This window comes from Hibiscus syriacus, unplaced genomic scaffold, assembly GCF_006381635.1.
Source record: "Hibiscus syriacus cultivar Baekdansim isolate YM2019G1 unplaced genomic scaffold, ASM638163v2 tig00116997_pilon, whole genome shotgun sequence".
NCBI classification, from domain to species: domain Eukaryota; kingdom Viridiplantae; phylum Streptophyta; class Magnoliopsida; order Malvales; family Malvaceae; genus Hibiscus; species Hibiscus syriacus.
Window position 1 is genome coordinate 90,232 of NW_024063513.1, and position 21,941 is coordinate 112,172.

At 37.9% G+C, this 21,941-nt stretch overlaps 3 protein-coding genes and 1 pseudogene across 3 annotated transcripts; 2 read left to right on the forward strand and 2 right to left on the reverse strand.

Annotated features, from left to right (window-relative positions):
- The first annotated feature begins 447 nt into the window (after positions 1–447).
- Positions 448–3,796, forward strand: LOC120193807 (receptor-like protein kinase HSL1). The gene is made up of 2 exons (XM_039196238.1): positions 448–3,140; positions 3,252–3,796. The coding sequence occupies exons 1-2, from the start codon at positions 539–541 to the stop codon at positions 3,701–3,703; spliced, it is 3,054 nt and encodes a 1,017-aa protein (XP_039052169.1). The 5' UTR covers positions 448–538; the 3' UTR covers positions 3,704–3,796.
- Positions 3,797–4,009: 213 nt separating this feature from the next.
- Positions 4,010–6,337, reverse strand: LOC120193808 (serine/threonine-protein kinase Aurora-2). Its single transcript, XM_039196239.1, has 9 exons — positions 6,178–6,337; positions 5,685–5,801; positions 5,348–5,494; positions 5,165–5,260; positions 4,945–5,040; positions 4,753–4,849; positions 4,511–4,628; positions 4,366–4,438; positions 4,010–4,289 (listed from the first exon to the last, which is right to left on the reverse strand). Exons 1-9 carry the CDS (start codon positions 6,214–6,216, stop codon positions 4,188–4,190), a joined length of 885 nt encoding a protein of 294 aa, XP_039052170.1. The 5' UTR covers positions 6,217–6,337; the 3' UTR covers positions 4,010–4,187.
- Positions 6,338–6,931: 594 nt separating this feature from the next.
- Positions 6,932–18,341, reverse strand: LOC120193806. The gene is made up of 22 exons (XM_039196236.1): positions 17,296–18,341; positions 16,307–16,422; positions 15,772–15,980; positions 15,307–15,426; positions 14,484–14,612; positions 14,264–14,389; positions 13,740–13,795; positions 13,552–13,651; positions 13,350–13,467; positions 12,935–13,144; positions 12,050–12,386; positions 11,140–11,233; positions 10,666–10,774; positions 10,221–10,480; positions 9,965–10,092; positions 9,596–9,830; positions 8,882–9,070; positions 8,493–8,782; positions 7,954–8,167; positions 7,635–7,877; positions 7,449–7,540; positions 6,932–7,376 (listed from the first exon to the last, which is right to left on the reverse strand). Exons 1-22 carry the CDS (start codon positions 18,156–18,158, stop codon positions 7,229–7,231), a joined length of 4,386 nt encoding a protein of 1,461 aa, XP_039052167.1. The 5' UTR covers positions 18,159–18,341; the 3' UTR covers positions 6,932–7,228.
- A 1,704-nt stretch (positions 18,342–20,045) lies between these two features.
- On the forward strand, positions 20,046–21,431 carry LOC120194221 (annotated as a pseudogene).
- The last annotated feature ends 510 nt before the right edge of the window (positions 21,432–21,941 follow it).

The following is a 21,941-nucleotide window of genomic DNA, read 5'->3' on the forward strand; positions in this document are numbered from 1 at the left end:
GTAAACGTAAATTTATTTATTTGTATTGTCATATATAAAAAACTATAAGGTGGCATTAAAACTCATTGGTTGGTGACTTCAAAATTTTCACATACATAAGTCCTGATTTCATATTAAAGAATTTTGAAAATATGAAATGTATTTATATTCTAGAAATTACATTTTTTTAATAATACAGGTAAATACATGATAATATATATTTAAAGATAACTCTCGATCTTTCAATATTAATCGCTCTCACTCTTGATATCTATAATACTCAAATCCGAATCCTCAAAAAATAATAATATTTTCTTTACCATTGAGCTCATTTTGATTCGTGGTACATTTAAAATAATTGTTTGAATAGAACCTATTCCATTTTTTTTAAACGAGTACAATCCCCATATTTGGATAAGTGATGGCTAAAAAAAGGGTTTAGCGTGGAAGGAAAGGCTTTATAATTTAGTAATCTCACAAATCAACGAGTACCTCCGATCCTCCTCCCCAAGCCAAAGGTCTAACTCGGCTTTTCCAGTTAATACAAACTGTCCGGAAAATGTCTCAACTATGCTTATACTTTGTCTTCCTTCTCTTCATCTCCATATCCCTCAAAGTAACGTCACAAGACATAAATGCCGAGCGAGATGTTCTTCTCGACCTTAAACGACAACTGGGCAATCCACCGTCCATTCAATCTTGGACCTCGTCTTCCTCGCCGTGCGATTGGCCGGAGATCAACTGCACGGCCAACTCCGTCACCGAAGTTCACCTCGCTGACAAAAACATCACGGTACCAATTCCTCCGACGATATGTGGTCTTAAAAATCTCACTTTGCTCGACCTTGCTTACAATTATATCCCTGGAGAGTTCCCGCCTCTTTACAATTGTTCAAAGCTCCAGACCTTAGACCTCTCTCAGAACTATTTTGTTGGTTCAATTCCTGACCAGATTGACCGGTTATCAACCCTGGTTTACTTGGATGTAGGTGCCAATAATTTCTCGGGCAATATTCCACCAAGTATTGGGAGATTATCAAATTTGCAAACTTTATACATGTACCAGAACCTGTTCAACGGAACATTTCCCAAGGAAATTGGAAACTTATCCAATCTTGAGGTTTTGGGTATGGCTTATAACGAGTTTTCTCCCGTGAGAATACCTCAAGGGTTTGGCCAGTTAAGGAAATTGAGGTACTTGTGGATGACAAGGACAAATCTGATCGGCCAAATCCCAGAAAGTTTCAACAATCTTTCCAGTTTACAACACTTGGACTTGTCTGGAAATAATTTGGAAGGTCCAATTCCTGGTAGGCTGTTTTCGTTGAATCTAACGCATGTTTATCTTTACCACAATAAGCTGTCCGGTGAGATACCCAGACCCGTTGAAGCGTTGAATTTAGTGGAGATCGATCTTTCGATGAATACGTTGACTGGCTCAATTCCAGAGGAATTCGGGAAGTTACAATATCTGGACTTCTTAAACCTGTTTTCGAACCGGTTAACGGGAGGGTTGCCAGCAAGCATTGGCTTTCTGCCTGCCCTGAGAGATTTTCGTGTTTTTCGGAACAACTTGACCGGCGTTTTGCCGCCGGAGTTCGGCCTTCATTCGAAGCTTGAAGGGTTTGAGGTGTCGCAGAACCAATTCAGTGGTCAACTGCCTGAAAATTTATGTGCCGGAGGCGTGCTACAAGGAGTGGTTGCTCATACAAACAATCTCAGTGGTGAAGTACCAAAGTCGCTTGGGAATTGTCGCACTTTACGCACGTTTCAGCTTCACAACAACAGGTTCTCAGGTGAGATCCCTCAAGGTCTATGGACAACTTTCAATTTGTCGACATTGATGTTAAGTAACAATTCGTTTTCGGGTGAACTACCGAGTGAACTTGCACTGAATATGTCGAGGGTGGAGATTAGTGACAACAAATTCTCCGGTGAAATTCCAGCCACTGTTGCTTCTTGGACAAATTTGGTCGTCTTTCAGGCTAGCAACAATTTGTTTTCAGGTAGAATTCCAAAGGAGATAACGGCTCTTTCTAGCCTTACAACACTGCTTCTCAACGGTAATGATTTTTCTGGTGAATTACCATCTGAAATAATCTCGTGGAGACAGTTGACTACATTAGATCTCTCCAATAACAAGCTTTCTGGTGAAATCCCTGCTGCAGTTGGTTCATTGCCTAACCTGCTTAACTTGGATTTATCAGAAAACCAATTCTCCGGTGAAATTCCTCTCGGAATTGGCAATCTAAGGCTGACTTCACTCAACTTGTCATCTAATAAACTCGTTGGGAGGATCCCGAGTCAGTTCGATAACCTTGCATATGAAAACAGTTTTCTGAACAATGCCGATCTATGTGCAGATGATCCAATACTTAGGCTGTCGGACTGTAATTCCGAACTCCATGAATCCAAGGGGTTGTCCTCTAGACATATTTCCATCATTCTACCATTCGTTATCCTTTTTTCCCTAGCTATCCTTGTGTTGAGCTTCTTCATAGTTCAAGACTATCGGAGAAAAAAGCGCAGACAGTATCTAGCAACATGGAAGTTGACCTCATTTCAGAGATTGGATTTCACGGAAGGGAAAATATTGTCCGGTTTGACAAATGACAATCTCATAGGAAGTGGTGGATCGGGGAAAGTTTACCGAATTATCATTAACCCTTCGAATGAGTACGTTGCTGTGAAGAAAATTTGGAACACCAAGAAACTGGATTACAAGCTCGAGAAAGAGTTCTTGGCAGAAGTTGAAATACTAAGCAGCATTCGACATTCCAACATAGTGAAGTTATTGTGTTGCATTTCCAGTGAAGATTCAAAGCTTCTGGTATATGAGTACATGGAGAATCATAGTCTTGATAGATGGCTTCACAGGAATAAGAAGTCGTCAGTGTCAGGGTCGGGCTCAGTTTATCAAACTGTCTTGGATTGGCCAACACGGTTGCGAATTGCTGTTGGAGCTGCTCAAGGGCTATGCTATATGCACCATGAGTGCCCAACACCAATCATCCATCGCGATGTGAAGTCGAGCAATATTTTATTAGACTCTGAATTCAAGGCGAAAATTGCAGATTTCGGACTTGCTAAGATGCTAACTAGGCATGCAGGTTCTCACACAATGTCCGTAGTTGCAGGATCTTTCGGTTACTTTGCCCCAGGTAAAAATCCTCAAAAACTTAACTGATATATCTTTTTGAATATCAACTATCTTCTGAATTAGAAAAACCAGACCATCACTTTAACGCAAAGTTTTGTAATTTGAAAAGCAGAGTACGCATATACAACGAAAGTAAATGCAAAGGTAGATGTTTACAGCTTTGGCGTAGTACTCTTGGAGTTGGTGACAGGAAGAGAAGCCAATAACATAGATCAGAATATGAACCTAGTCGAATGGGCGTGGCATCACTTCTCAGAGGATAAGCCAATAACTGAAATACTTGATCCGGAGTTGAGAGAATCGTCTTACTTGGAGGACATGATAATGGTGTATAAGATAGGAATCATGTGTACACGTGCATCTCCCTCTACTAGGCCTTCCATGAAGGAAGTATTGCATGCCCTTCGTAGCTGTTGTCCGGAGGATGGTCAGGGAGCCAAAAAAAAGATTACCGACATCGATATGGCTCCACTTCTTGGCAGTGTCACTGGCACTTACCTTTCCAGTTACAAGAACAGTAAGAAGGGATTCGAGGAAGACGACAGCGTGATTTTCGATGTCTGATCGACCATGTGAAATGCCTGCTCCATATGCACGGTCACGTGCAAAGGATTCACTTATGTAGGAGCTTTGCTGGTTTAGTTCCACACCAAGAAAAATTAACTTGGGTTGAGTGATTATCCGCTGGATGTATCAGCTTAGGTTAGGGTAGAAAAGGCTACTGTACTGTTGTAATCTAGCTGAACATACTTTCTTGCATCATAGATTTGCCTTTTCCTGTTATATTTTGTGCTATCATTGGGGCCAAAAGGAACACAAGAAACAAAAAAGCAAAGATGGATTCTACTTTTTAGTACCAAAATAAGAGTAAAAAGGAAAATAGAAAAAGATGTTGCACATCTCATAACAACAAATCATAGTAATGTAAGCATACAAAGGAATTATAATATATTGTTATTCGTACAAAGCTTGGATGCATCTGTCGCAAAAACCAGAAATCTTTGCCCAATCATCCTCTCAAAAAAGAATTAAGAGGAAGGGAAGTGATTTAAGCTCTATAGATGCCAGATGGGTCCGCATTTTGAACAATCCATGGGTGCTCAAGAAGCTTATGCAATGGCAGGCGTTCTGAAGAATCCTTGACAAGCATCTGTAAGTAATGTTAAAATCCTCAGGATATGGATTAAAAGTAGCTAATTGCAAGTTATGAAGGCAACAAATGATACCTGACTAATGAGGTCCTTAGCTGCAGATGAAACTATGGGTTTAGGAGGGAACTTCAGATCCACTTGCACAATCCTGTGGACGAGGTAAAGTAAGGCAAAAAAAAAAAGGTCATATCTTTCTCTTAGTTTTGAGCTGAAAACTTACCTCCGGTAAGTGTCGGAGTGTTCCTTGGCCTCAAAAGGAGGGACTCCATAAAGGAACTCATAGCACAACACACCAAGGCTCCAGATATCTACACTAGCATCGTGCTCTACACTTTCAACTGAGGAGAACATAAAAAAATAAGGCGAAACTTTGATTTTGTCTGACTCAAATTGTTTCTCGTACCCATAAATGTTACATTTCAGAACACAAAATGGGTTTCTAATGATTCACTACATACATACCCATTTCAGGAGGGAGATAATCAAGTGTGCCGCACATAGTCCGCCTACGGTTGAATGTGTGTACTGACCATCCAAAATCAGCAATCTTAAGTTCACCCTGGAAAGAAATTCCAGTTGACAAGAAGAGCACTATAAGTTTTCAATGTTAAAAAAAACCCAAATGATAAGTACAACCTATAGAGTAGGAATCACCTGTGCACCAATTAGCAAGTTCTCAGGTTTGATGTCTCGGTGTATTACATGCTTTCCATGGCAATAAATGAGTGCCCGAGCTAAAGATGCAACATACTGCAACAACAACATAAGCATAGAAAACAATCATCAAATTAGTCCCCCTTTTTTCAGTATATCGTTTAAGCATTACAAACTATCATGAGAATCAATTGGCCAAAAAACCAGAAAATTAACTCACAGTAGCCGCACGTCTTTCACTGAAGTATTTACATTTCTGCAGTTCCTTGTAGAGTTCGCCCTTGGCTGCGTACTCCAGTATCAGGTAAACACGTTTCTGTAAAAATTGGTATTCAGTAAAAACAAATGTTAATTCATTTCAATTAAATTATACACAATGAAGAATCAATATAGGCCAATATACCTGATCGTAGAAATAACCATAAAGCCTCAATATATTGGGATGACGCAGGTGACTTTGTATTTCCACTTCGCGACGCAGCTGATGTTCAACTTGAGATTGTTGCAATTGGCTTTTAAAAAGCACCTTGAGAGCCACGATATGATTGCTCTGTTCCAGAAGTACATATGGATCAGCCTAGTACTAGATTTACAGATAATAATATCATAATTCATATGTCAATGGTTGACCTTTGAAATTGCATAGTTTATGACCAGATAATAATCACAAATAAAACATTCAATTTTTCTCGTATTAGCACATAAAAGGATCCATGAAAAAAAGGGTGCAAGAAACAAACCCTCTTTTCTCTAGCTAAATAAACGTGACCGAACTTTCCTCGTCCAAGGGGCTTTCCAATGTCAAAATCGCTCAGCGTCCATCTTTTCTTTTCACCCGCTGAAGCCTCTGAAGAAACCTGTTAAAAGTTTAATATGAACAGATTAAAATATAAATACCAAAATCCCAACATTGTATAAAATCTCAAAGCAAGATAAACAAATCAATAATGTTCAATTCAAAAGTTTTCGAAATCCGCTAATCCTAGATACCGAAGGGTACGGAAACCAGACATAAGACTTATCAAAATCCCCAAATCTGGCATTAGAACCCTAGAAATCAATCCTATTTGGGTATTTAAAAAAAATTCATACGGCGAAAACCTTTATCAAAACTCTTTTCTATAAAAGAAAAAGACTAAAAAGTCGATCATCATTTGGTTCTTCAAGGATGGAAAACAAAAGGGAAAATGGAACTAATTTCCCAAGAACAAAAATGGGAAAGAAAATCTTAACCTTCTCTTGTTGTTGAGAGTTGGCCTCAGCGATCGCCATTGTTTTAGAAAGAGAGAAAAAGAGAGCAAAATGAATTTGAGGGGAAAGTGAGGGAAAGGCCGAATGAGAAAAACAACACCGATAGGGAATTTATTATTTGATTGATAACGAAAAGAAGAAGAAGAGAAAATTGACAAAAAAAAGAGTTGTTATGAATATGAACTATGGATTTGCATTGGGGGTTGGATCGGAGGAGGCCCCATTCCCAACGGTCGAATTCCTCGACTGTGCCACGTGGGATGTTTATTTCAAATTTTCCATCTTTGAGATCTGAGGGCAGTAGGAGCGTCTTCTCTAGTTAGAAAAGAAGCTAAGCTACAAAGCTGTCGTGTATGTTATCTCATACGGATATGGGCTGAGTAAAGTGAATGCCTGGGCCTATGGACAATGATCTAGGCAAAATCATTTTAGTTTAATGTCTTTTTTAATTCGTTTATTATAATAAATTCTTCACTTTGATAATTCTATTACTCTTTTTGTTAGTTTAAACATTATATTCTTCATTTTATTCCCCACTTCAATTAATTGCTATTATCATTAAAAATGTAAAGCTTTTTTTTTTCTTTTTCATTTTTTCATTTTTAAGAATTTTTTAGGTTCTTTTTATATTTTTAATGATTCTATGATTATTTGCGTTGTATGTTCTTGTTGGTGGTCCACCACTTAATAGAGCCATTGATGCACTTGGACATTGAAACTTTGCATTGTGATATTAACCCAAGGAGCTTGAAAAGATAAAACAATATTGCAAACTTGAGTAAAACAGATACACAAATGAATTCCTCAAAGCATTAGTAGCATATACCCCAATTGATTATTTACATTGTAACTCTGAAATTATAGGGAAAACCTTGTGAACTTGCCAATGTCATCCTATGTCCTAATATTTTTCTTCTGATTTTTCCCGCCTCTTTGTTTCTCTTTGCATTAGTAATCCAACTTCTTACAAGTAACTTGCAGACCAAAATGAACAAAAGAACCTTGTCAACAAGTATGTGTTTGGTATGATGGGTCATGACTGCCAAAAAAGCTCAAAAACATCACTGTACAATGAGCGATCTTGAATCTCTAGATTCGTAACATGCCAGTTTATAAGCTGTGATTGGAAAAGTTTGCACAAAACCAACCCAGCAGGGAAGATCCACCACTCGTTTTCATCCCTGCATCCAAAAGCAAGGAGGGTTATACCACAGTTCAAAATCTCATTCGCACATGCTAAAAGATCGGCTCACATGTTAATATTCCATGGCTGGAGGGCCGGGATCCTTTTACTCAATGACGACTGACAGTTATAGTTAACATACCCACAAAGAAATGCAACAACCTGGTGAAAGATGCGATGATATTTTAGAGTTACTGTGGATAACGATTTTTCAAAACTGGAGGAGGAGTACATGTTAAAAGTTACAGCAACTTACAACATTAACCAAAGATGTTATGTTCCATAAAGCATAGAAGCGGGTAAGACCTGCAGAACGCCTTGGCCCGTGACTGAATAAAGCATTTATGCCGACAGGAAACGGGAGAAGGATGCCAAGGGGTAAAATAGACAAAACCAGAACGACATCCACCGATGATACTGAATACAACTGGAGGAATGTAAGCAACACTAAGCTAAAATCTCCTAAAAGCAGTATTGATATGAGTAGGCCAACAAGATCCTGCAACCATATAAACAAACGTGTTAGAGAAAGATTTGATAATAAAAAACAATATAATCTTAAATTTGTGAGCTACCTGGTGACCAACAGGTTTAGTATTATAGACTAAGAAAGAGAGAAGGTAAAACATCCCTCTCTTCTCTTCAAGCATTTGTAAGTTGTTAGTATCTATAACCTCCCCATAACTTCTCTTCTCCTTTGCAAAACCTTCATTGCTTTGGTGATCTAGGGTTAAAAGCACATCTTCTCTAGGATAACCAGATTGATTTTGAATGTATGTGGTCTTCAAGCTGAAGCAAATGCGAAAATAACCAGGTTAAATTTCAGATAATTAGGTATCAAACGATTCATCATATGCACACTTGCACACAGACATTTATGTAAGAACTTAAATTTCTTTCCATCATACATTACAAGCATAACTACCAACTTTAGTTCCCTGTTCTCTTGTCCAAAATCCCTTACAGGTCAACCTATCCCAGTGTTGGGATATATTTCTATTTTTTCATTCAACAATGCTCAAAATATGCCAACATTACTTTTGCACCACCAACATGAAACTAAAATGTCCAAGTTCGGATAAATGATGGTGCACAAAACATGGACAGATTTTACCTTGAAGAAAGGTCGGTTCTGTCTACTCCAGCAGTATTTTCCACGGATATAGGTCCATTTTCCTCTTCAACAGAATACACCAAAAGTCCATACTGGCAATGACCACCAGATGCACCATGAAACAAGGCAAGTTCAATGCATACACCATGGCTTCTCAAAGCAGGATTAGCATGTGTTCCAAGCCATCGCAGGACAGGTCGAAATGTTACCCTCAGCCGTCCACGGCGAACCAAGCGTAATTGCACATTCAAACCAGCCACCAGTCGGTACCAAGTGGTAGGGGGCACCAACTGTAAGAAATAATTAGCATAACTTCATTATAACTAAAATTTGCAGTGAAGCCGACCCTTCATCAATTACATTTACATGGTTAAAATCTGAAAACTAACCTTACTCATAAGACTGGCAATTATGTTATCATTTTGAAGGGAAAATGGAGCCATGTAACTTCCATCACCTCCAAAAATAATAGCCATAGGAAACCTTTGAGGGAATCGACGAGGAAGGTCTGTTCTCTTTTCATCTCCACCAAGGAAGAAGTCCACAAAAGCCAACATTAAATCAGAGGTTCCAGATACCTACAGTGATCGAATAACAAGTTTCAAATTTGAAGCTACACTAAAATTTGCGTTTTGACAACACATATCAAGATTAGAAAACTGTTAAAAGAATAAATATAATGAATGCATAAATTCCAAAGAGTTAAACTGTAAGATATAGCACAATGTATTAATTTAATTCTCATCTGTTGGAAACAAAGCCTACTTGAACATGTTTATAAAGTAAATTGAACAGGAAAAAGAAAGAAAATCTAAACAATGAGAAAATCAGGGTGGTACACTGTACACAACAATAAATAGGAAGCATATCTACTCAGTCTCTAAGAGAGATGCGTCAGAATGAGAGCATAAAAATGTTTTTAATAATCAAAAGGTCAAAACATAGGAGTTCGTCTCAGCCTCAGAAATGTCAGAATAGGTTATTTACAAAAAAATGATGAAGAGAAAAGCAGAAAAAAAGATGGAACTGAAACAACTATGAGATGTAAATCAAATAAAATGAAATCATATATAGCAAATGAATTAGACCAAGTAAATAGATACCTTAATCCCCTCGTAGAGAGCCCGTGAACGGCAAGAACGTAAGCAAGAATGATCATATTCGGATCGCACAAACTCACGTAACAGTTGCAATTTCATTCTCCGACGCCATTGCTGCCATGACCAAGCAAGGGGATAAGCAAGAATAGAAAGAATGGTGTAGATTGCACCTTCCCACCAATGATAGGCAGCTATTGCATTAATCTCATCCACAAATATGTTGTATGCACCCTCATATCTGCCAGGTCAAGGACATTAGATCAACGTCAAGAATCATGATTAAATATTAATAAAATTCAATACCAGCACAATGGGAGATCACAAATTGAAATAAGAAAAGCAGTACAACAGAAAATATAGCAATATACTCACACAATCTCTCTTATTTCTTCTGGAGGAGTGTGGGGCAGATGCCAAGGTTCACTGAAACTATTAGGACCCATGAAATACATTCTGTGCACGTGACTCTGGGACTCCTCAACTTTGTTGGTTTCCATTACCTGAAAGAAAAGTAAAGGCACAATTGATGTCAACAGGGGGGTTTAATTTGCAAAAGAAAAAGGGGTCGTATGAAATATTATTATTAATAATAATAATAAAAAGAATCAACATAGAAATATTATACAACCTCATTCAATGACTCCAAGAATGGAAAAGAATGATCTATCTGATGGCGAGTCGGGCCAGGTAATTCATCAACCCCAACAAATTTCATCCGTGCAACACTTAGCACCAATGCTAAGATGATGAGAAGACACACAAGTAGAAGAGAAAATAACCAAGGCCCTCCAAATGTGTAAATCAACTCTTCAAGAGCTGTATAACAGTGTGGCCTGTCATATCTGTCAGAAATGCATTCATAAGGACAAGGTGTTTCAACATTACCACCTGCGAAGGAGTAGGTATTGAATATTAATTTACTATGATGAAGAAAAAACTAAAATAATTTTTTGTTAAATAGCACTTGAATCCTGAAGAGAGAAAAAAATAAATAACTGCATTATAAGAACAGTATGCCATTTGAATATCATATAAGATAAAATCCACTCCATAAAGACAACTTTCAAATGTACCTCGTACAGCAATATAAATGGCACGGCGAGGAAGCTCAGAAGCAGGGCAACGGTGACAGAGAGAACTATCCGATCCACTGACATTCTTGTAAGTACCAGCAGGACATTCCTAGACAATGGAAATAGTTAACAAGCTCAACAACTGAAAATATTAAACCTAATATGTATTAGTCAAAATGAAGAAATAATTTTTAACATACTAGTAGAAAGAGATGGAGGATAAGACTAGCACCAATCTATAGTTAACATATTATGAGACAAAATAAACTCCATCCAAAAAGTCTGCTTATATTAAATTGCTCATACTTCAGAAAATAAGTGGACTGGATACAGTTCTCCCAGAAAGTGTAGACAGTCCAATATAGAATTCATGTTAATTTGGTGATTGAAATATTTTAATGTTCCAACTACCATATGCCATGTTAAATGAAAAGAATATGAAAATTTTCAAATGCAACATAATTGCTAACTTACAACACAAAATGTTCCATAAAGCCCCTTTGGACAAGGTTTACCAGTCACCGTTCCATTCTCTCCATCACCACTCTCATGTCTACCTAGTCCCCCCCTGCAAAAATAATCAAAACATCACTATGATACCAAGACGATAAACTCATACAGAAGCATCTTTGACAAGTATTAAACAATGGGTATAAACTAGAAGGCAGCAACAAAGTTTCTAGTTCAGGAGAACAGAAAACTAAGAAGTCCTTTAAGCAGTGATCATGCTGAAACTAACAGCTTACCTGTTGTATACACATTTTATACTATAACAGTTTGAACAAGATATAGATTAGTTCCAGCAAGGTGCTTCAAAGCACTGACATAATATAATGATCAAATATTTACTAACGCAAGTGCCAACATAAGTTCAAAAACTTAAAAGCTTCACCATTTGATTCTTGGCACCAATAAAAGATCTAAGCACTATAGCATAAAAAATTTAAGCCCATACCAAAAAATAAACCACTATGTAACAGTTACATAAAATACCAATTATTTGATGAAATGATACACGTTCACAAATTATAGTTACACCACTGCATTTCTATAATATGCATAAAACTTCCCAGTGAAATTTGGTACCTGAAACTTCATGGTTGAGAAAATGGGATTCTGATTAATGTTTACATTATTTTATTTGCCCATTAAATTTATATTCATCAATGTCCACAATTAAAAAAAAAAAGAAGCTATTTAGTAGTTAAAGAACGAGACAAAATCTAGGTTGAAAAGCTTGTTAGCAGTTATTATACAATATTATTTTGTGGACACATACCACCTGGAGTATTGATTGCTCAACATATGGATCTAGAAATGTTATCAAATGTGTAGACCATATGTAAGCTAGGATACAGAAAAATAAATCACTTTGGAAACAAACCTAGCATAGATGCCTCCCATCACACTAGCAATTGGCTGGTATACATCACCGGAGGGAATGTATGACCAATGAAAATGAATCCTTCCACCACCTCCACCTGCACCCCCTTTGGGACTACCATATCCTCCCACACTTGAAAGAATAGCGGACCTGCCAAGAGTCAATTTGTGCAGAAACAAAAGTACAGTACCACCAGAGCCACCCCCAGGGGCTATGATCAAATCATTAGAAACAGAATACTCTTGCTTCCAGACAGTTCCTTCAGAACTTTCTCCATCAGCCCTCACTGCACCCTCCACATACAAACTTGACAAGGGATGCTCCATGGAACCAAACACTGTTCAAACGTAATATCATCAAAATAAGGGTTATATTAAAGAAAGCAGTAGCTATTCAGATAGCTACTAATCTGATTGGTAGAGAGGATGGAACGTATTTAAATCTAATGGTTGAGATTCCACCGTGTTATTTTGTTGGCTCAACCATTAGACTGTAACTTTTCCCTTCGCACCGCATACTTCCTACCAAGAATAATAAAGTGTCTAAAGACAAGACAGCAACTCAAACATGGTCCTATGCCTCATTTTGTTCACATGTGCAAAGAGTTAATACTTCTCAAGATTTCCTCCTGTAAATCATAATCTAAAATAATCATCAAACTTCAATCCTAAGAAGAAAAAAATGAGTCACAGTAAAGTTCAAGCTTCCCAGGATGGTCATTAAGAATTTTCCCCAAGTCATCTAAAGATTTCAGAGAAAGACACCAAAGTAAAAAAAATGGCTTTCAAACTAGCACTGCTAAGATTTACCATCACAATCTTCAGAAATTAAAATGCAAGAGCCAAAAACATATGCCGGAGGAAAAAAGTGACACAAAGGCCTTACCTATAACACCACCACCTGCAGTCGAATCAGCTAAGCTCTCGTTTCCACTTCCACTGCCAAGTTCACAGGGCAACTCTGAATTCCCATATGAAATACCTCCCTCAACACAACTATTACTATAACATCCAAGCCCCCCTTTACCACCATGGCCACCACCACTGCCAATACCATTGTATAAAAAGTTACCTCTACCGACACCACCTGTGCATCCTGTACAAGAACAAAGAGAAGACCATCTAGATATGACTTTTAACAAATTCCCAAGCTAATCCGAGTGTCTTTACTTCTCATCAACACAAACAATAGATGATAAAAACTAAAAAGGTATAAAACCATACAGACATGTTAGAGTCCATGCACAAATGATAGAGAGAATTGAAGAAAATAGAACCTAAATAACGACGGAGAAACATACCCATCCCAGATGCACTGATTATTCCAGAAGACGATACAGAAACTGTTCTTGCCCGATGGAAATGAACAACAGATCCCTTAACAAGACCTTCAATAGTGATGTCCTCAACTCGGCATATCTAAAAAAAATAGGTGAACAGTTAAATAAGCAGAAGAAAGCATATTCCTCAGTTCATTACTGGACCATTATATTGAATAAACACCTGAAGAGTAAAAGATAGAGACGAATTCACATTGCAATCTCCAGGTGGATGTAGTAGTTCAACAGGGCAGTCTTGGAGCTCACAATAAAGATTTGATGCACTGCCATAAGCAAAAAGAATAGTGAGACATGTTATAAGACAATGCAAACTTTAAGCACAAGCGTAGTACAACCAAAACCACAACTTACACTGCATCAGATGAGGCATTCTCTAGGGGACCACGTAAAACAGACCCAGGTCCAACCTTTATGCAAAACAGATATAATTAATTCATTAATCATCTAAGATAATCAATGCCAATTCTCCAAGCATATAGCAATAGACCCTGCAGCAAGGATTCATCAAAACTGGCACTGTAATTTATAACTATTTATACCATACAAGAGACAACATAAATGAGCGCCCCATCTTTCCATATTACTGTTTTGGTGATCAAATCATTTGGGGGTGAAAAAAGCCTTTACATAAATAATCTTGTCCTCCAACGAAAAGAACAGTACAGCAGTTAAACCAACAGTAACACTTCCATCCAAAAATGGCTTCCATAACTGAACTTTTTACTGAACTCTCAACCCAAATCATGCATAACATCAAAAATCGCATGAAACTGAAATGAGTTACAACTAGAGAACTAGAAAAGCATCATTGTCACATAAAACTGTACTAAACCATTAAAGTGCAACCGATTAATGATCACAAAAAAATTACTTACGTTAATACCGTAAAACAGTGATAGGACCAAACGCTGTGCTTGAATTGTATCTCCGGGTCCAGACAAATTCAATAAACCTTGTCCATGTACTCCCAGATTTGCGTTTGAATGTATGACTGATGATTCCTGGGTATGAAACGAAAGAGGTAGGGAGAATTGGTCAAGAATGTTTACATCCTAGGAATCATGCAACAGAAAGAGCAAAGGAAGGGTTAAACACCTTGAGAATAACTAAATTACTAGCCTCAAGCCATGAAGTTGCAACAGTTGCATCTTCACCACCATCTATTAGCAATTTAGAATTCCACATCAAGAATATTTTCACAGTCATGCGTAAAGCCCCATAGACCTGATGTGAATGAAACAAGGAGAGCATTAAGTATCAGCAGCATAATACAAATAGGGAAGGAAGAAAAATGGGACAAAGGGTTGACTGAAGCAAAACTAAATAGAAAGTGGCCAAGACAGATTATATAATACTTTCATTAGAAATCATCAAACTGCTTCAATTCAGAAGCACAAAGACATGTTAACATCTATTAGCAATTTAGAATTCCACATCAAGAATATGTTCAGAGTCATGCGTAAAGCCCCATAGACCTGATGTGAATGAAACAAGGAGATCATTAAGTATCAGCAGCATAATACAAATAGGGAAGGAAGAAAAATGGGACAAAGGGTTAACTGAAGCAAAACTAAATAGAAAGTGGCCAAGACAGATTATATAATACTTTCATTAGAAATCATCAAACTGCTTCTATTCAGAAGCACAAAGACATGTTAACAACATGAAAATGTGTCAAATGAAGTGGAAATACATGGCTACAATAATACCACATATAGATAAAACACCAATTAAAATAAAATCAGCCTCTTCAACTAGGGTATTCTGTTGTGCAAACTAGTCAAGGACTTAGCAATATAACAACAATAAGAGTTTAGAAGACAATTGATAGAAAATATGGACAATATTGTCTCACATACTGAGACAAGAACGCCAATAAGACTTCTTTGTTCAAGTTCATAAGAAAAGTATCAGTCACCTTGATTACAGAATCACTCATTAACAGTTCTTCTGCCACTAGTTCAAACTCTGAAGACCCAACATGTGCTAGCCCAAAGCTCAACACACCCCCAGATAGTAGACTTATCTGTCCTTGAACCTATATAAGGAACAGATGCTGAATTAGATTCCTCAAGAAAAACCTAACTGTATCTTCTGAAATTTTATAAAACAAAAAAGAAGAAAGAGATACTAGAAGAGTGTAGCAACTCATACAAGGAAAATGATACCTTAAAGAGAGAATTTCAAATACTAAAGGTAAGTATACTAAAGGTAACTAGTCAAGGACTTACAACTAGCTTGTTTGCTAAAAAAATAAGATATAAAGAAGAAAAGAAAAAGCACTTTGAAGCATTTAACTAAACAGGTACTAATATCATGTGCAAAGAGTTGTCGACATATTTTAATATCTCAGTACAAAAATAAAGACTTCAAATTCTTAAACCTGGATGCGACTCCAAAGCAATGGAACAGTGGCCCTTGCCAAATTTCGGATATAGACGTTAGTCCAAAGTGGCCGATAAGGAAACTCTAGAAAAAGTGTTTCTGTAAATGATGTCAAATTATGGTTGTTAACAGTAAGACTTCGGGGCAGAGCATCATAAAGGGTTCCAGCAGCACCAGCATTCTCTGGGCAACCATGACTAATTCCTCCTGCAAGATGATAAACAATAGATCACCAAGCAGTCACATAAATGAGGTAAGAGGGATTAGAAAAAAGGTAATTACACAAAATAATGAAAGATGAGCATTTTCCAAGTTTATCATCCAACAATAGTTCACTCATAATGAAAGTTGTTGATTTATGTCATCATCAAAAGGCATTTCTATTGTTGGTTGGGAAAACTGTCCCTCCTTTTTTGTAACATGAAAGCAATCAAGCATCCACATAAAAGACATTGTAATGGAAAGCTTTAATTTCCCAATCTTAAAAAAATACTGAACTTCTTCCTATGATGGCATAACAGGAGAAATCTTACCATGCACATAAATTTGTGGTTCATCATGCCTGCCGAAAATATCAACAGAAACTCTTCCACCACCCCCGCCCCCAAAACCATTACCTCCACAAGCACTTATACGGCCACTTCCAGTCCTGCTCTTCACATAAAAACAAGACACTATAACATTAAAACCTTAATCGTACCCAGGTAATATAGTGACTTTTAACCCATAGCTATTATTATAAGAGAGCCAAGTTACTAATGAAAATCAGAAAGTTATTTTCAGAATAGCGTCACATAAAGCATAAGAACATGACAGTGCTAAGCATACATAAGATAGGATTCATAGGCATAGCCTAAATGGAGCACAAATGATAATTGGAACTAAATCTCATTCTACAACTAACAAATGGGTTTAAAAATTAAAACAATGTGCTGTGTGAATGGAGAAAGCTTCAAGCTCTCCATATTAACTAATTGAAGATGCATTTTACAAACCCAAAAGCATTTATATCCTCAGCCATTAGATGTTTGCAATGAATGCATTTTACAAACCCAAAAGCATTTATATCCTCAGCCATTAGATGTTTGCAATGAATATAGCCCGTAGTACCTCAGATGAAGTAAAACTTCGATCAAAAACAAAGAAGAGTGGATTTGAGGGAGTGTTTCATTAATGGAAAAGTAGCAGAGCATTTATAATTACAAGTTAGCAACAAGTAATGCCCTTGCAAGCTTAATTGAACAACTAGCATACAACGAACAATATTCAATGCTTTCAACAAGTGATTAACTTGTTCGAATCAAAACAGTCCTAAATATCTTCGTTATCAGGGTCACATAAACAGTAGCTTAAGAATTTAATTATACACTACTCATAATTAATCCTTCTCTTTATTTCCTACATTCAGTTTTTGGATTATCAAACAACAAAACGAAATATCCATCCAAGTTTGGAAACTAAACAAACCAAAGCAGCAGTAAAAGAACTTCAAGAAACAAAGTTAACGGGAGAGAACCATTACATTTTATGAGCTTTAATGTAGATGCTACCACCTGATCCACCACCTCCTTTACTCCCTCCATCACCACCATCAACCAACAAGCTCCCATTCATCTCCAACAAATCTTTAAGTATAATTTTCACTCGGCCACCACCTCCACCTCCGTAATCCACCTCCTTACTCGTTGTCCCACCCTTACTCCCATAACTCCACGGTGTCCGCAACGATGACCATGAATATGCGTCTCCGCCCCAAACATCCTCTGGTAACTTCCCATCCTCCACGAAGCAAGAGGCCCCGCGGCCCCCATGACCTCCGCCCGCTCCCTCCAATCCCTGAGGTGTCCCGCTCGTCTGTGGCGGTGGGTCCCCCGCCCATCCTGTGGTGTTCACGGCCGATCCATTGAACAAACTAGCGTTATAAGCATCGAGCACAAAAGTACCGGTTACTATAGTCGACCCTTCGCCCAAGGAAAAGTTTCCACTGATGTTTAGGGTTATGGAACAGCCCAAAAGGGGGCAATGGAATCTAACTCCGGGGAGGATGTAGAAATTACCCTTTCCCGTAATGTAGACGTCACGAGTTAGGTTCAAATCGGCCACAATCTTGCACGTGGAATCCAGAGAACCTATCCCGCCGAGGTCATCAGTGCAAGATACCGACGAAGCGTGAGGAGGAGACGGGGGAGGTGCCGGAGGAGAATAATCGTGATGGAACAAAAAAACTTCCGAATCCGGATCGACTATCGAAAAAACAGAATCGAGCGTCGAAGAGGAATGAGAGATTAGTGCAGTATAGAAGAGGAAGGTGAAGCAATGATGAAAAAGAGAAGGTAATCGAGCCATTCGCTGTTGATGAAATTCATTAGAATGAAGGGTCAACATTCAGTATTCGAGTAAATCCGCTGATTCGGAAGAATAACCACCATTGAAACTTGAAACCACCATGAAAAAAACTAACTCTACTACCATTCGCTATAAATCTTGATTGTCTAAAATTCCGAAATTCATAAAAATTCAAAAAGAAAAAAGAAACAGTTATTTCCCCTCTAACTCTCTGCCTATTGGGTTGAAGAAGGCGAGGGAAATATATAGAACGGTTAAGCTTACAAGAGCTTGGCTCTTTCTGGAATCTTGATTGGTTAGGGTAGTTTTTTTTTCAGTTTTGACTTTTTGAATCCAGTCAAATGTGAACATGTAAGCTGGCTCCTACGAACCTTTTTTCTTAAAGAACGTTTGAGCAAGCTTCTGGCCAAAGCGTTATTATTAAAACGACGGCGTAAACCTAGTCTAATTCTTGAGATCAATAAATAAAAAATAAAATAAAATAAAAAAACAAACTTGCGCTTTTAAGCCAAAAATTAATAAAATGATTGGGAGTGAAATTTACGCGCGGAGGGAAATTAAAGTGACTGAAAAGCGCGTAACTTGTAGAGCAAAGCGCAGCATGAGGATTGGATTGAATTACCCACACTGTACACTGTCTTCGTACGTGATTGGACGGTTACATATTAAGAACTTTTTTATGCAGTGATGTACCGGTCGTTTGAGTGAATAAATGTTGATGATTCCATTTTCACATGACCTTCACGATAACCTCTTTTTTAACTAATTCGAAAACTACCCCTAACAACTTAACTGACTGCTAATCATCTGTTACACACTAATATCATCCCAAATAAAATGTGCCATGAAAACATCTTGAATTTCGATTCATAAGATTGTTTAATTCATCATTGTTTTCCTTTCTATGTTTGCATTTGCACGGCATCTCAAATGTACTATAACATATAATATTCATAATTTGTAGTTAATCCGAATCAAATTCAATATGTTAAAACATGTTATTGTAGTCTCATTCCAGCTAGCTTATGCCATTTTGAATATTCAAAACGAACCAGAAATGTTGGCGTCAAGGCCCAATATCAGTCGAAGGTTCAACCTTCTTTTTCTTTATCCAATAAATACCCAAAAATAAACCTAACACCAGTAGAGTTGAAAAATAAACCCTAAACGGGTTGATCAGAATTCATAGCCCGAAACCACCGTTTTTAGGCTTAGCAACCAGTATTTCTAACGAACCTCGTAATTCATAGCCCAAACCGCCGCTCTTTCAATTAGCTGCTAGTCTTTAAGACGTTGTTAGTAAATCATAGTTGAACAACGTGAGAAAATAATTTAAAAATGTAATCGTGTATCTAAATTAAATTCAAGAGTTTAAAGTAAATAAGATTAACAGGATAATAAATAATTATCATCTTGATCGGTTAAGGTTTGAAAGAGTCGAGTGATGCGACCCAAAGAGAGATGAATTCTATTCAATGGAGGGAAAATGTGACGTTTGAAAGAGGAAGGAATGAAACTTACCAAAATATTAGTGATCATTTACGTGGGGGGTGGGGGGGGGGGGAGAAGCACTATTTAATTATTTCCTTTTCACCCGAAAGGAGTAATATTTTCATATCATGGAGGGAGGTGATAATTTTTTTTAACTCAACCATGATTAACGGACAACTACGGCTTGGGGAACCAGTTTATGATCAAGAGAACCGCTGCTCTTCTTAGACTTAGAGAACGTTGTACGAGAATAATAATCGGAAACCAATCCGACTAAGTGGCAATATTGAAATACCTTTGGGGGATCTATGGGATTATCCGACGGTTAGGTTTTCATCAGTCAACTTTAACTGCAGCAATGCACTCAATAGTCCTTGCCCCGTCGGTTACCTCGCTTCTATCCACCGTTATCAATCGTCAAACAATAACGAGTCGATGTCGATGAGTGAAGATTCATACCTACTTGTGGATGTATTTTCATGCCTACATTTTCGGATGTACGAGTTCAAGGCGAAGAGGTGCGATCGTAAAAAGTCACTTGTAGGGGTGGATGCATATCACCAGATAGAAAACCAAATGCACCCCATCATTTTATATTAGATATTAAATATAGTTCAATATATTAAAAGAATAAAAAAAATAAGAAATTTTATATACCCATTGCATTAAAAAAAAGATTATTAAAATTTTTAGATCCTTATTTTTAAATTTTTAGATCCTTGGTCACATTAATGGACCGAGTGTCCGTACGCCCACCCTGTGAGAAGGCCCGAGGAAGTTCCATTACTCTGGAATTTCTTGCCCCGACTTTCGCAAAGGAAGCTGTAAAAGAGGCGATTCCTGTGAGTTCGCTCACGGCGTTTTCGAGTGTTTGCTCCATCCTGCTCATTATCGTACTCAACCTTGCAAGTACGATACCAGTTGTAAAAGAAGGGTTTGCTTTTTTGCTCACACGCCGGAACAGCTTCGGGTGTTACCACAGCAGAGCCCGATAGGAAATGGATCCGGTCCAGGTAATTTGGATCATGTTGGTTCTCCCATCGCCACCATCAGGAGTTTGGTTCTTCACCAACTTCCATTTTGGCTTCGCCTCCTTTATCCCCATCTTCTGAATCACCTGCTACGTCACCCAGTGGCTCATTCAATTCGGTGAATGAACTTGCTGCTTCTATGCGAAGTCTGCAGCTTGGTAAGGCCAAAATGAGTTGTGCCTGTTCCCATGGAATGCAAATGGGACCGGGATTCGGTTCTCCTTGTGGTTCCACACTTCCACCCGGCTTTTGCAGCTCTCCTTCAACTCTAACTCGTACACCGACTCGGTCTAGCCTCGGCAAGTGTGACTTCTGGGAATGCAACGCTTTCGAATTAGAGGAACCTGCGATGGAGAGAGTGGAGTGTGGGAGAGACTTAAGTCTTAAGGGCAAGGATGTATGCGAAGCTGAGCAAGGAAAATTCTCTTGGCCGTCTTCAACCAACAGGGTCGGGTCCTGATGTTGGATGGGTATCCGAGTTGGTAAACTGAAGCTGGTTCTTCGGAAAGGATTGGCTACTTGGCATCTATTTTTATTTTATTACTGAACGTTAAACCAAAACCGGTGCCCTTTGATTCTTCTGAGTTTTTGTGAATATTGATGATGCATCTGAATTTATCTGGCACTGTAAATAGACGACGGGGAAAGGGAGATCGGAGAAGTCTGTATTTTGTGGTGCTACTGCCTCTTTTCTTCGATGTTGTTCATGGAACAAAAGAAATGCAACTCTTGTATAGAAAAGGACCCATTAGGGCTGCCGAAGAATGGTCAGCGGTTTGTTAATTTTCTGTTTTGTGAACCATTATGAATCGTGCTTTCCTTACGGATATTATCTCTTTAATTTTTCCTATCATGGTTAATCAATGTACTATATTTCTTCTTCTTTACTGAAATTTGCTTAGTGGTTTAGAATTGGAAAGCAAGCCTGTTCCTCAATAAGCACTAATTATAGTTATGAGCTTCATTGAAGTTGGTTCCTCAATAAGCACTAATTATAGTTATGAGCTTCATTGAAGTTGGTTCCTCAATCAGCAAACTTGCTTAGTGGTTCTTCCATTAAGGTTCATAATATATAAAATAATAAAAAAAGATTGGAAGATATATCAGTCTCCCCATTTCCATTTCAAGATGGGGTTTGGGTAAGACTTATCTTCGAGTCAATGGATCCTGGAAATCTTAGACTATAATAACTTCGTCATATGTCTTTTACTATCAACATCTCGAAATATACCGATTTGTTGTTATTCTATGACTTTGTGAGTTATTCGGGAAATTTGAATTAGTTATGCACAATTGTCTT

Bases quoted from the DNA above. Each gene is read 5' to 3' on its own strand.
- LOC120193807 (XM_039196238.1), top strand. From the start codon at position 539: ATGTCTCAACTATGCTTATACTTTGTCTTCCTTCTCTTCATCTCCATA. The intron at 3,141-3,251 runs GTAAAAATCCTC...TTTGAAAAGCAG, and splicing joins TTTCGGTTACTTTGCCCCAG to AGTACGCATATACAACGAAA.
- LOC120193808 (XM_039196239.1), bottom strand. From the start codon at position 6,216: ATGGCGATCGCTGAGGCCAACTCTCAACAACAAGAGAAG. The intron at 5,261-5,347 runs GTATATTGGCCT...CAATTTTTACAG, and splicing joins ATGGTTATTTCTACGATCAG to AAACGTGTTTACCTGATACT. The intron at 4,850-4,944 runs GTGATTCCTACT...ATTTCTTTCCAG, and splicing joins ACTTGCTAATTGGTGCACAG to GGTGAACTTAAGATTGCTGA.
- LOC120193806 (XM_039196236.1), bottom strand. From the start codon at position 18,158: ATGTTGACCCTTCATTCTAATGAATTTCATCAACAGCGAATGGCTCGA. The intron at 14,390-14,483 runs GTGTTTAACCCT...TTTCATACCCAG, and splicing joins GTAATTTAGTTATTCTCAAG to GAATCATCAGTCATACATTC. The intron at 7,377-7,448 runs GTGAGCCGATCT...TTTTGGATGCAG, and splicing joins CAGCCATGGAATATTAACAT to GGATGAAAACGAGTGGTGGA.